General features: G+C 31.2%; 2 protein-coding genes across 2 annotated transcripts; both read right to left on the bottom strand.

Moving 5' to 3' along the window:
• Positions 1–3,527: 3,527 nt before the first annotated feature.
• On the bottom strand, positions 3,528–4,143 carry LOC100789514 (monothiol glutaredoxin-S6). Its single transcript, XM_003554461.4, has one exon. The coding sequence runs from the start codon at positions 4,024–4,026 to the stop codon at positions 3,718–3,720; it is 309 nt and encodes a 102-aa protein (XP_003554509.1). The 5' UTR covers positions 4,027–4,143; the 3' UTR covers positions 3,528–3,717.
• A 3,125-nt stretch (positions 4,144–7,268) lies between these two features.
• Positions 7,269–10,662, bottom strand: LOC100780620 (OTU domain-containing protein 6B-like). Its single transcript, NM_001255262.2, is given in 3 exon segments — positions 7,269–8,547; positions 9,503–9,619; positions 10,619–10,662. Coding segments are annotated over 2 exon segments (975 nt in total). The 5' UTR covers positions 9,610–9,619; positions 10,619–10,662; the 3' UTR covers positions 7,269–7,679.
• Between the last annotated feature and the right edge of the window lie 3,773 nt (positions 10,663–14,435).

Raw genomic sequence — 14,435 nt, 5'->3', positions numbered from 1 at the left:
ATTTAAAGGTAAACTCTGAATAATAGCATTTTACTTTTTTTGGCTATAGGTGGCTGCGGCTGGCCCTTGATTTCATGAAAATCTACATAATGGCCGTACAGGAATGGGGAGAAAAGAAAACGCTACCTTTGGCTTTGGGGAAGCACCGAATTTTCCCTTTTCGCAAGGGGAGGAGGAAGATACTAGGAAAATGTTCTGTAATCTTATGCATAGATAGAGCTTATGCTTTTTACTAAATTGTAACATTTGGACAGGCTTATTATGATGTCTCTTTCACATTGTAGGATTCTAAATTAACGTGTTACTATATAATAAAAGTGCTGTATAATACTGCAGACAACTCTAAAGTATTATGTGATGTTGGTAGGTTTTATCATTTGCTTAATTGCTTCCTGAATTATTTTTTAGTGAATTGTCTTAGATAAATATGACTACGGCTTTGTCGACTGTTCCTTTCTCGAGCATCTTTTGTTGACTTTTTTTTTTTATTTATAAAAATAAAATCTTAAACGAAAAGTCTAAATAAGAAAAGATCAAAATGTTTTACAAGTCACTCTTGAATGTGAGAAATGTAACAAAAAACAAACTAGCAAAGTTTAATTTATGATGCAGTTTTGTATGCCCATAGTATTCGATGATATCCCCATTGGTTAACGTTGAAAATGTCATCAGATAATAATAAATTATAACATTATTATTTGATTGAAGATATAAAATTAGTTTAATGATAAAGATAGTAAGAAAGAAAAAGAGATCATGACTTTGAATTTTTCATTAACAAAAACTAATAATAATTAATATTTAGTAATATTTGTTGATAAAAAAAAATATTATTATCTGATTTAAATCAAGTAATATATGAACTGAAGGAGGTCTTCTACACATGCATGTCAGCAAATGTTGTCATTATTTCAGCAGAAATGTGAATGGGGTTGGAAATATAAGAGAGGAAAAAGAAGTAAAAAAGGTGATGATTCCTTGGTTATTTGATTGCAGAAAATACAAAAGACCTAATATGGCTGAATGTGATATGGATTTAGCTTTGCATCAATGAGGATCTTACTTTTGTTGAGACACATTATCATGGGCAGATAAGATTAAAAATTATAATTTTGGTATTTAGAGATTATTCGTAATCTTTTAGGAACAAAGTTTCCCACGTGCCTGCAAGTCGTAGAAACAGCCCTTGGCTCTTTCAATTCCTTGTGTCCGAATTGTGTATGTTCCATTGGTTTGAATAAACGGCTCAAGTGTAAATCAAAGGGTCACTTGGTTTGGTCCTGAGCTGGTAGATAGTGTTTTTATTGAACTAGTTATCTGCATCTGAAATCTGGACAGAGCGAAAAGTGCACACAAGAGTCAAATCATGAGATTTATGAATAATAGAATTATCTGGATACAGCCATACAGGGGCATAAGCTGTTCTTTATCAGCAAATGATAAATATTTTTTCTTTTATACTTTAATTATTACTTGTCAAATTTTTATTGGTGGTGTGTAAGAGTGAGGTGTTAGATTTGTACCAATCCAAGAATATTATCCCATGAGAAACTCCTAACTTTAGTAAGTTAAATATGAGCTAAAAGAAAAAGCTTTATTTAACCATCCAATTTGACTCACCTTTCTTACTTTTCCACCTACTTGATCAGAAGGATGATTTACTTATAACTTTCTATAGAAATATTTTATCATCAAGATTAGGACATCTCACTCCTCTCAATTTCTTTTATTATTATCAAACAACTACCCGTTAAGATTTTGTTCTCCGACATCAGTCTATCAGTAATATTTATCTAGTTGACATGAATTTAATTTTTTTCAAAAGCTTAAGAAATAGAAAATACTTAAGGATAATATTTTCGCTTGGTTATAAATCTTCTATTTAAAAAAAAAAAGATAAAAATGAGAATTTTACGTAAACTCTATAACACCCTCTTTTGCATTTATGAGTCCTCCCAAATAGCTAGGAAGATTTCGAAAAAAACAAAATAAGCTAATTAATTAGGCTATTTTTAGAAAAGAATGATAATTAAGACCATGCAGAAATTCATATTTTTATTAATCATTTCAATTTAACCAGCTACCTATTTTCCTTTTCTTTGTAAGTTGGTTACTCCAAACAAGTTCGGGTTTTTGGATTATTTAATTTCTCCTTTGATTCATTCTATTTACTTTTTCCTTCTAAATAGAAAACAATGGGATAACGAAATCCTAGTCACTGATTAAATACTCTCGTAAGAGCAAAAAGAGCTTATCCAAGAAACCTTGGATTGGTTTTCATAAATATCTAACGATTAGTAATAGAAATACAAAATAAAAAAGTAACTGAAGCCCCATCCTCTGCAATTCCCTCATTGTGGTCTGAACTCTGAAGACTGAACAATGAAGAGTTTGAAGTCGGCTAGTAGCTTGCTGAATTTTCTGCCCTTACAACTTTGTCCATTTCCTTCTAGCTCAAATGCATTCTGAGTTATTTTAATTTAAAAATTGGAACAATTATTCTGATTTTAATTTAAAAATTGGAACACTTATTATCATTTCCATCATGCCAGACATGTCTAGTCAGATTTTCTCTCCTCTTCATGAATTACAGTAAATAATCTTAATTAAGATGTGTAACCAGATGAGCAGTGTGAAAAATATATAGCCATGCAGTCTGTGTGAAATATCATCAGCATGTGTTCACGTAGCATTTATATAAGTGTACCACATCTAAAATTAAATAAGATAGTAATTTGAGAAAACCTATGTGTTCTGTGGAGGTAGCTTAATTTTGATAAAATGGAAAGATGTGAAGCATAGAAAATGGATCAAAGGTAAACAAAAAGGACTAATTTTTAATTTTATAAATTATAAAAAGAAAATGCAGCAAGTGATTGGTGCATAATGCATGATGCAGAATAAACTAATTAATAGAGTATTGTTTATGTTGTTTTTAATTTATGAATTTAATGATAATTATGTTAGTGGAGGTCTAGACTCAATCAACTTAGTTGTTCCAACATGAGGCGATCCGATGCTTATATGTTAGTAGTAGTAAATATCTCATTCAAGGTGTATGTTGTGAAATAAAAGCATATACGTACTTTATAATTAAGTTTATATATACAATAATGTTGCTTGTATTTATAGGAAGTTAGCATTAGTTGGATGCCTTGATTTCTCAATGCGGGGCTAAAATCTCTCAAGGATAATATTCTCTAATCGGAACAATATCTTAATTAATTTCCTTATCTTTAGATATTTATATTTAGGACTTATTCATTTAATAAGCCTTTTTATTATTACTTTGGGTTAATTATAACTTAATAAATTAAATACTCTTTAAATACATTATCTAATTTAAACTTTGACATAATAATTAATATTATTCTTTTAAAAAAATGCAATGGGAGGAAAAGGAACACTGTGTTGATCTGGAAGTACCCTACCAAAATAAGTATTCCTGTTAATTATTCATTCTGCATCATTCATATTTCATATTATGCATTCCATTGAAGAGAAGAGGAAAGAAAAGAAATGGAAAAGAAAGTAAAAGTTTAGGCCGCATATATAGTATATACTATAGTACAACATCGTAACCACGTAGCAGGACTACAAAATCATCTTAATTAACTAACATCATAATCATGACTACAAAACAAAACCATCTTATTCAGCTCTAAAACGCAACTACTATAATAATCTTGGTTTTAGAAACTATCGCTTTGGTCTTAATTAAATCCATATAGCCCCGGCATTCTTGAGCAATGGAACTAATTCATTCCTGACATGCAGGCTCATAATTTTCTTAGAACCACCTATGAACCGTTGTCCTATGAACACAGTAGGAACACTTGGTTGGCACCCCATTTGAAGCAATGCACTCTCAATCTGCTGCCCATTCGCCATTTCATCGAGCTCGTGAACGGTGGGGTTTGCGCCAAAGCTACGTATCAGTGATGTCATGGAGTGGCTCAAGCAACATGTGCTCTTGCTGAATATCACCACCGGCTTTTCAGCTACCATGCTTGTGATCACGTCCATGCTTAGCTAGCTAGTTTCAAATAGAAAGTTAAAACTGAAACACAATGCAATATTAATAATATATAGAGAGAACAAAGAAATTAAGCATATATAAGAAGAGACGTGTGATTCGTGAGGTTGGCTTCACTGAAGGGTTATTTATAAGCCGATTCAATGTGGTGGGCAATATTGTATTGTCGCCTCATATAGAAGAATAAAGATCGTAGAAGAGAATTCGGAGGATTCCCGATAACTGTCCTTTAGCACTGTACTGCATGTGTTGTAGATAACAAGTTGGTTAGCTAGCACTTAAGGTCAATCTAATGAATCTAGAACTTTCTTCAAGAATAAGATTCATGGTCGATCGTGCAAGAGGCATATTTTTCAAATTAATTCACCATTTGTGCCACATGCATGAGAGATCTTATCACCTCGATATAGTGTAGGAGTCTCATGTTTGAGTAGAATAAATTACTTGATATGTGTTAGTAAGATATGAGGCTCTCTAATCAAACTGATTAATCTTCTGGGTTGGGTTTTCTTTTTGTGTTTAAGTCCTAATATTGATGTCTTCAGTAAGAGATGGACTAGAAAAAGACATACTTATAAGCTGGATCAAGGTACAAACCAAATACTCACTAATAGGTGAGTAAAGTCATTAAAGAAAAATAGACTATCGATTGGATCAGTGTCAATATGACCTTGACTCTTAAAGGGGTAACAATGTTTAAATGAATAACAGTGCCACATGCATGAGAGATCTTATCACCACGATACGGTCTTAATAACAATTTTTTTTTTAAACAAAGGTGTTAATAACAAGACTGAACCTATAAACAAAATTCAATTTGCTAAATGGATTAATTTTTCTGCGTTTCCTGTTGTATGTCCGTTTATTTTGGAGCATCTGCTATAAGGTTGAAAGAAGTGGGCCTAAAACAACATTAGCAACTTTTTCATTACAAGATTCGTGGCCCTTTCAATTCAGAAAACTTGAAAGCTGATAGAATTGTAGTGATTAGGAATACAATTAAATGGTTAAAAGCACAAGATACGGAACCCCTCATTAACTAGAAAATCAGCATCCTACATAGTGACCATGCTGGACCGTACAAGTTGTTTGTGTCGTTCATCTATATAACCTTTTACTAGAGAAATCACACATCCTTAGCAATTATATCCCATTCACATTATAAAAGTGACAGGACTATATATACATGCAGCAGGCCTAAATTAATGCTTTCAACTCCACATATATGGTAATATTATTTCTTTCTTGCCTTTGATTACTCGGAAAATTTTGGGATTAAACATATGGTCTTTAGATCATTTCCTGAAATGCGACCATACCCTGCAGTTGGCACTTGTGTTATGCATGACTCAGGAACAAGCAATGCAGCTGTGAAGTATGCTTCTCTGGACTAATATATATATATATATATATATATATATATATATATATATATATATATATATAATAGCATATACACGTTTAGGCAAATGACCAACTTGCATTATCAACAATCAACAATATTATGCAAAATACGACTACTATATATATTAAAAAAATGTTTGCAGTTTAGGGCTGTAATTAATAATTTTCTTAGTGGACTTCTATCCGTCTTGCTAGATAATACTGGGAGTGTCTCTCTTTTATACACTTTTTCCACACACATCATTTTGGTTCTTAAAATGGGAGGAATAAACACAAACTACTAATGCATGATTTTCTCCATGTATATATCATATGTTTCTATACATAGGTATTTTCTTAATTAAGCAGTGATCATCAATATGAAATTTCTCTATTTTTAATTTTTGATTGGTTCATAGATGGAGTATTCCTGCAATCCAAACCTGACACCTCTATTCTCAACCACATTGTAAGTCTACATGTGGATGGTTTGATAAGAGGAATATATGGAAAAAAAAAGTGGTTGAGAAAGAGACAAAGATATAAAAGGAATAAGAATATATAATAGTTGTGGACGAGCGTGACTAGTAATGAATACGAAGACGGTTTTCAGCATCCAGACTCATCATGGATTACAGATTAAGGAACTTAGATATTATATCTCTCTCCGCTCTGCTTGTTTCGACCACGATGTATATTTATGCTTCAACTTTAACCCTTTCCTAGATGGAAAGATTCCTTTGATTAATTATGTTTCAGGTCATTTTGATTATTTCTATTTGGAAATCTAAAATTATCTATGATCAGTAAAATCATTTGCATTGATAACAACGGTACAATGTGCATGTCAACTTCATATGACTCTCTAAGTGGAATCTTTATCTGAGGTATAATCTGTTTGCTTTCTTTTTATTTTCTTTCACCTGGTAAACTTCGGGCTAGATAATAACATGTGAATCAAAAGAGACTAGCTTAGTTGGTTTAACGTTAGTTGTTGTAAATTTGTGTTCCATTTCCTACTGATCAAGAAAAAAAATAATAACCAGTGAATCAGAATACGTTTTATTTCAGCTATTGCTCTGAAGAATATGTTTCTTCTACCTCTTTATTAACTACATATCCATCCATCCGTCTATCTATTTATTTATATATTATAAAAGCTCAAGCGTAAACCATAGTGTTGACACCAGACCACAACTATAATTTTTTAAATTCTTTTAGCACAACAGCATTTTGCTATGGTCTCAACTTCTAATCTAGTTCTTCAGTTTCTACTGGTATAGAGAAGGAAAATCCCTTTCAGTATCAGGTACTTTGCTTAAATTTCTCAAATTAACAAGAATTGAAAGTTGCATTTCTTCATATATATTATCTATTAATTACTCGAAAAAAGCCCAATTCATTCAATATGCAAACAGTTCCAAACTCTTCATTTTAATTACCTTCATAGTTCATACACATTAATGAGATGTCCACTTATGCATATAAATGTATTTGTTGACCTATTAATAATATAAGTCACACTTATTGGTAGAAAAAAAATTGTCCCTTAAATTATACAGTGTCTTAAAATATTACCACTACTTAAACTATTTAATTTTATAAGTATTTTACTATTTGTAAATAAAGTTTAAAATTTTGACATTATTAATTAAAAATTAACTTATTTTATTGGTCTCACTTCTCAATGAATTTTTTATTTGTTTTTCATATAAATGTATGAAAGGAGTAATAAACTCATCGTTATAAATTGATACACCGAACCAGTTATTCAATTTCAACGTGATTAGTATCAATTCATTCATGATAAACCAGCCAATTTAGGCTACCAATTAAAGAGAGCTGCATCTAAATAAACTCTCCTGTATCAAACAGAAAGTGCAATTTACTTTTTAAAAATAACACCACCTATTCAATCCTTACCTTAGTGACTTCAATCAGCACAACATAAGTGCTAGTGCAGTGGCTTCAATCAGCACAACATAAGTGCCAGTACAGATACAAGTTCACCACTCATTCAAATCTCATCCCTTTTGAAGATATTACTAAAACGCTCAAAATTAGACAGATGCCAGAAGTGCTTTTACATGATAATCCAGAAAATATCAATTACAGTTGTGAAATGTACAGTTATAGCCATTTCAAAATCACAAACTACGGTTTTAAGAGACCTAAAGCCAAATCCCTGGCTGTAATTAAAAATGATAGAAGGCAACATGATAGGCAAGGATCCCTATGATGATATATATGCCCAATTTGATCATGTTGGAACCACAGAATTATAATGCTCTCCTAGCCCAAAAGCATGCTTGTGATAAGAAAGCATGATACTCGAATTAGACAAGCCAGTGCCACCATCAGATTTATACTCTTTGCCCATCTCCACATCTGGGAAGGACCCTGAAAATATCATAATATGCTTCTTCAAGCAGTGAGTCAAGGCACCAAGTTCTAGTTGTCCCCCCCATGTAGCTGTGGACTCCACTTCTTTACAATAATTTTCAAACTTCTGAGCAAATGATTCATTGGAATCATCTTCAATTAAATTCTCTGACAGGAAAAATGGAAGGAAATCAGATGTATGATTTCTCATGTAAGCAGCCACCATTTCTCGAAGTTCTTGGTATGTATAAGGAGATCTACCCCCAGAGAGGATGGCCAGCTGATCCTCAATGGCTCTATAGAGGCAGTGCCCATCAGGCTTTATTTCACAAACAGTCAAGCCAAGAGGCTTCAACTTCTTTTCCAATTTCTCGTTCTCAATCACACGATCACTTATAATGTCACTCTGCTCTGCTTGGATTCTCTGCTCCCTTTCTGCTTCTTGTTGAGCTCTTTTGTCTCGCCTCTGTTTGGCCTTGCTGACCTTTGTATGTTCAGGTTGACTAGTAACAGATACTCCAGCTATGGCCTTCACCAGACTGTCCAAATTGCTCTTTTCATTTCCATTACCACTGATATAGCCTAATGCAGTCAGTTCTTTGGCATGATTCTCCTTAAGCTTAGCAGAAAGTTGACAAACCTCTTCTTCCACTTGCTTCTTCTTAGCTTTCTGCTCAGCCTTGCTACCTCTAGCTGCAGCTTTTTTCATCTCAACTTCTTTTTTCTGCAGTTGCAATATCTCTTTCCTGAAAATATGCAAGTTAGCAAAGAATCCACATAGAATGAGAACCAAAAGAACACAACATAAGAAGTAACACATACCTTAACATTCAAGTCACGATATTGAGATGTAAACCAATAATAAATAGGGTATTAATAAAAATTAATAAACCAAGTATTTAGAAAACAAATGACACCTAAGGTACATCATTATAGAGTAGCAGCTGTCAAGTGTCAACCATGCAAAACAAATATAGCTAGCAGTAGTGAGTCAGACAGTTTATTCTAACAGAATATGGCCATGTTGGTATGATAATTCAAGTATCTTCTCAACTAATAAACCTTAAACCACATAATGCCTGGTTTTATTTACTTCATAGCTGTTGCCAGTGGAAAGTGGCAATTGACATAAGTTGTTGAGAAGCCAAATGTAGAAGGTGCTAACCTGAGTGAATGAAGATATCCTTTACATTTTATTTATTTTTAAAAAAATAGATGAAAAAGTACATCAAATTATTTGAAAATCCAAAGAACCTAAACTAAACTCTATGTAAGCACGTGACCTTTCATCCACCCACCTCCCTTGAGCATCTGAATGGTAGTGGAGGGAAGAAGTTTAAAAGAAAAAAAGGGAAAAAGCAACAAGACTTGATCAAATATATATTAGATCAAAAGAATGAATCCTGAACAAATGATGTTTTTAATCTAATATTACTTTCAATACATGATTATTCAGGTCTCCATCTCCATTAATCTACTGAAACCACATCCTACCTGCTCATCTATTTGTGTTTGTAATATAATATAATTGATTAAGCTATAGTGCAGTCTGATAACTATGAATCTACCAGAATGGATACAGCCCATCAGTGTTGTCTGTTGTGTTTTAGAGTCCATCTCTATAAGCATCTATGTAAGACTAAAATACATTCATAAAAATGCTGAGAGCTGAAGCTGTTAATGTTATGAAGTGTGAATCACCTGTGTCGTGAAAGAATTTCATCAAGAGTTTCCTGCTGCTTCTCAGATGTTTTGTCTGAAATCACTTCTTTGTGTGCTTGCTCCTCAATTTCTTGGGTATCCTCCATTGGAGCAACCCTAAAAAAAATTAAAAAAAGGGAACATTTTACAGTGATAAGAAATCATAAACAAGCCAATCATCATAGTTAGAAATAAAATAATGAGGCCATCTAAAGGCACTGAGATCTTCAAACCCTAATGCATTATTAAAGTCTAATTATCCAATATCTAACTCTTGCAAACATGACTCACATCACATGGATGGTTCAACGCAAGTTATGAAGACATAACAACAAATTCCTAAAACTAGACAGCTAATCATTAACTAACAACTCAAAGCAGATAATATCAGTTAATATAGTGCGACATGTAGTTTATCACAATCTTAAACATGTTTAACCAACTAATTACAATAAAAAATTGATCATTCATAATTCTAATTACAAGACTTGTGATTTTCATAAATACAAACTTCGCATCAGAAAGGGTAAGGTGGTTGTCTTTGGGAACAGATATTAAACACAAACAAATTAAAAAATTTGTGAACATGTAATCAGGGTTTCCAACTACAAATGATGTGGTCACACTTGGGGAAATCCTACATCAATCAAAATTAATTACTAAATTCCTGGGTTGAGGCAGAGCTGCATCCGATTCATGAATCAAAATCAATTTCAAACACCACAGTTAACAATAAACAAAACAATGAAAAAAAATGAAATTTGACAATTAAAGCCACCAATAATTATAAAAAAAATGCAATTAAACCCGATAGTTTTTTCAGAGAGAGGGTGTGAAAATACCAAAACCCTCAAAGTTGAAAAATCCAATCACAAAGTTAATATATACATCCTGACAGCTTAAAAGATTAAAACTTTAATCAATTTTTGAAAAAGGGTAGTTCATGGAAGCATTTACAAACGTTTTGGGCCACAGTACAAATTTGCTAACTGATGTGAGAAAGAAAGAGAAAGAGAATGTTGTGTGCTATGACTCATGAGTTAAGAATAATAGTAATAAAAATATTTAAAAAAACAGTTATTCTGAGCAAAAGTGGAAGAGGAAGAGGGTGCTTACCAAGCTAGCGCATACGGCGGAGACGACGACGATGTCTGTGTCTCGCAAATGACAAAACACAAAACACAACCAGAAGCGAAGGTCGTGGGCTGGGTCCATTTCAACTCACTTGGACTTGTTGGGGTTACCATGGCCCATATTAACATTACATTTCAGAAAATGAAAGTATGATGATAAAAAAAAAAAAAACATATTTTTATTTTATTGTCAAACTAGCTTTTATAATTTCTTTCAAGAATCAACAAGGTCTCGCATAGGATTTTGATTATCTTACCGTGCGTGTGAAAAAAATTGTTAGAGAGGTAAAACTCCACTTTTACACCTTGGAAGATTAATCACATTGTTTTCGATTATGGAGGTGTCTTTCAGAAAAAAAAAAAAAAAAAAACTTTCAAACACATCCTACATAAAATTATATGTTTTTTAATATTTTCAATTATGTTTTATTACAAAATAAGTTTTTAAACAAACTCAGAACATGTTTAGATAACTATTTGTCCACCAACTTACTTTTATCTCAATAAACTCAAATTATTATCATATCCCTCGTAGAATTTTTATCACCTATGTTTAATAGTAAACTTAGATGTAAAGATATTTTTTTAGTATTATTCAAATAAATTTATTTTATCAACATACTTTTGAACAAAAATATCTAAATATAAATTAGTTATAATAAAATTATTTATTTTATTTTATTTGTTAAACTTGACTTTACAATATTTTTTTTCAAACTTATGATTGAAAACTTTAGTCCAAATATACAGTTAGAGATTGGGCCAAAGCTTTATGCATGTTATAGGTCAAGCTTTTAAAAACACCTACAACTTATAAATAGCCCAAATTGATGCTTTGTTTTTTTAACAAAATTTAAGGCCTACCAAAACTTATTCGACCTAATTAGGCATGGCAGACCGATTTAGTTTCCCTACCCCCAACTCCTCCCCACCCTCCTTTCCAATTCTCGTCCGGTTCAAAAATTAGACTCATCTCTCCCCCACTTGGGATCAGGTTTTCCCACCTGTCTCACCCCTTGATGTTGTTTTATTATTTTATTCATAAAAAATGGAAAAAATATGATAATTTTTTTTTAATTAAACTAAATCTATTACAATATGCTAAATTGAAATTTCAAGTAAAAATTATTTGATTTTATTTATTTTTGGATAACTTAAAGAAATAGTGATCATAACACCTTGTGTTATCAAGGTTGAAATTTCAAGTGTTTAGCAATAAATTAAATAAAAAATGTTTATTTTCATTTATTTTTTGAGCTCAACATGAAATTAAATAAGAATTATACATAACTATAAGGAAAACAACAATTTCATATATAAAAGCATTAATCCATTAAAATTGTAAGATTATAACAGTAATTAAAAATATTTATTATATCGTAGGGGGCAGAGTACCTGACCTCATTTCCGAATCCAACTTTCTCAACTTAATTTTTTCTTATCAAAGTCGGAATGAATCTGAATGATTCCTGCAGACATATACATTTGTGATACCTAGACGTAACTTACTTTTATATCTAAAGTCACAAACATGATAACAGAGGAACTTCTAAGTTCCATAAAGACTAATTCATGCTTACATTATACGATTGATTTTTTAAAAAAATGAGAGAAATTTTTTAATTGTAGTTTTATTTTATCTGTAAAGTGACAGTACGCTAAACTTTTTAAATTTTATTTTTATATTGATGTTTGTGTTTTTCTTTTATTAAATGAAACGTGATAATATTCAGCAAAGCTAATGTAATCAATCATATCACCTTAATCTTTTCAGATATATATCTTACTAAATAATGGTTGATAATCGTATCCCCTTATGAGATTATTATAGACAACTAGTTCTCTAGAAATTGCAGTTGTGAAACTTTTCCTTTTGATAATCTATGGTTTCAAAACTTTCTCCGAGCTAGCTTTCATATCGTTGATTTCTTTTGTGTTCCAACATCTTGTGGTCAATGATGGCTCTAAGCACATAAATTCCCCTCGTTTAACCTTTAATTTGTGTAATTCAACATCATCAGTTGTAGGAGGTGATGTGGTCTCACTACTCATCACGCACCCACTATCTCTTGACTCATAAAGTTCATGACCTTGGAGGATAGAGACATGACTCCAAGCAAGTCCGTAACATGTTACAATTTTGGGCTTGACCAATTACTTGGACATTTGCTATTTGTAATTTGAATTTTGATGAAACTCTTCCAGAAGTGAGAGGAAAGAAAGAAGTGTAACTATTTACGAAAATGATATAAATACCCTTAAATAAAAAAAGAAATGTAATCAAGGGAATAAAAATATAAAAAATAATTGTTTAATCAAAATTTAAGATAAATTTAAAATACTCATTTTATCTATTAAATAAATAAAATAAGTAGAAAAAGAAAAAAAAATCTGTTTATTTAAAGTGAATGTCTGTAGTTGTTCGGTGGAAGTGATGGAGATTCGCTCCTCACGAGGGAGATTCAACACAAATCATATTGTTCAATGGTAGAGCTCAAGGGATTGTACCTGCAAACACTTTGATGCCTAAGTGAATCTCAAAAGGAGAAGAGTGAGTGATGAGATCAAGTTAGCGTTTATACCTATAGGGTGCTTATTTGTATACTCAAATTTGGGTGAATGATTGTTCTCAATTTGTCGATCAAGTTGAGCTGGGCACAAGAATCTCGAGTGAGATCATACAAAGATATGGATGGAACAATACTATATAGGAAAAAAGAAAACAGACAAAAAAAGTCAATAAAAATGTAAAAATATTAATAAATTTTAAATTATTTATTTATTAATTTGAAATAAAAATAATAATTCTATAAAAATAAATCTATTTATATTTTTTTTGTTATATCAAGGGGCATAATGGTAATTTTATCAATTTATATCTTTTATTATCAGTTTCTTTTAAAATTGTATAGAAAGAATATTAGTGTAAGACTCATCTCATTTTTTTCTTTCCTTTTATATTTTCTTGTGTTTCAAAGGGAGGGAAGTTTTTTGATAATTGTGTTTTCTCTTCTTTTTTTTTTTTATCTTTTTCCTCCTTTTCTTTTCTTTTAAACAAAGGTTCATTAGTTGAGATTCCAAATATTTAATGAGCTGCATATTTAGGACTTAGTAGTATCTATTAGATTAGTTTGAAATACATTGTGATCAATCAATTAAAAGTTAAGAATGGATTTTTTTTTGGGGGGTACGGGAAAGTTAAGAATAAATGCTCCCTTTATTGTAATATTTTTTTTATACAAACTTACTTTGGTGGAGGCTTATCCCTCCTCAAGATACAACCCCCCCTGAATTTCTATCAGTATCTTTTGCTTAGTAGCTTATATCGGTGCCGAAGTTTCTACATAAATCTTGAACTACAATTGTCGATGGTAACAATTAACATCCTCTTTGTAAGAAAAGAGAATAAATTTAATCATATTTCACTTACACCATAAAAACTTTTATTTAATCATTGATTGATATGTCTGATAAAATTGTTATTTTTATAGTAATTATTTTAAAATCTTTGAGCAAATTACACTATACTTTTTGGAATTACACACGATGCTCTTGTTCTTTTTCAACATTTAAAGTAACTCGTTACATGGATACATGGTGAAATGTATTTCTCGAATAACAAAAGCGCCAATGAAATATATTTTTGAATAATTAAAAGAATTATAATAAGAATTAAAAAGGCAATAGAGTTTAGTATAAAATTTCAAGAAACCATAGCAATATTTAGATTAATGGTTTATGAAAAATAATCTAAAAAAGAATTACAGAAACGGAATAATTCAAAACTTTTATGTTTTGCG

Source organism: Glycine max, chromosome 19 (assembly GCF_000004515.6).
Source record: "Glycine max cultivar Williams 82 chromosome 19, Glycine_max_v4.0, whole genome shotgun sequence".
Lineage (NCBI taxonomy): Eukaryota > Viridiplantae > Streptophyta > Magnoliopsida > Fabales > Fabaceae > Glycine > Glycine max.
This window is presented reverse-complemented; position numbering and strand designations above follow the sequence as displayed.

Excerpts from the sequence above, each read along its gene's own strand:
- LOC100789514 (XM_003554461.4), bottom strand. The coding sequence starts at position 4,026 with ATGGACGTGATCACAAGCATGGTAGCTGAAAAGCCGGTGGTGATATTC.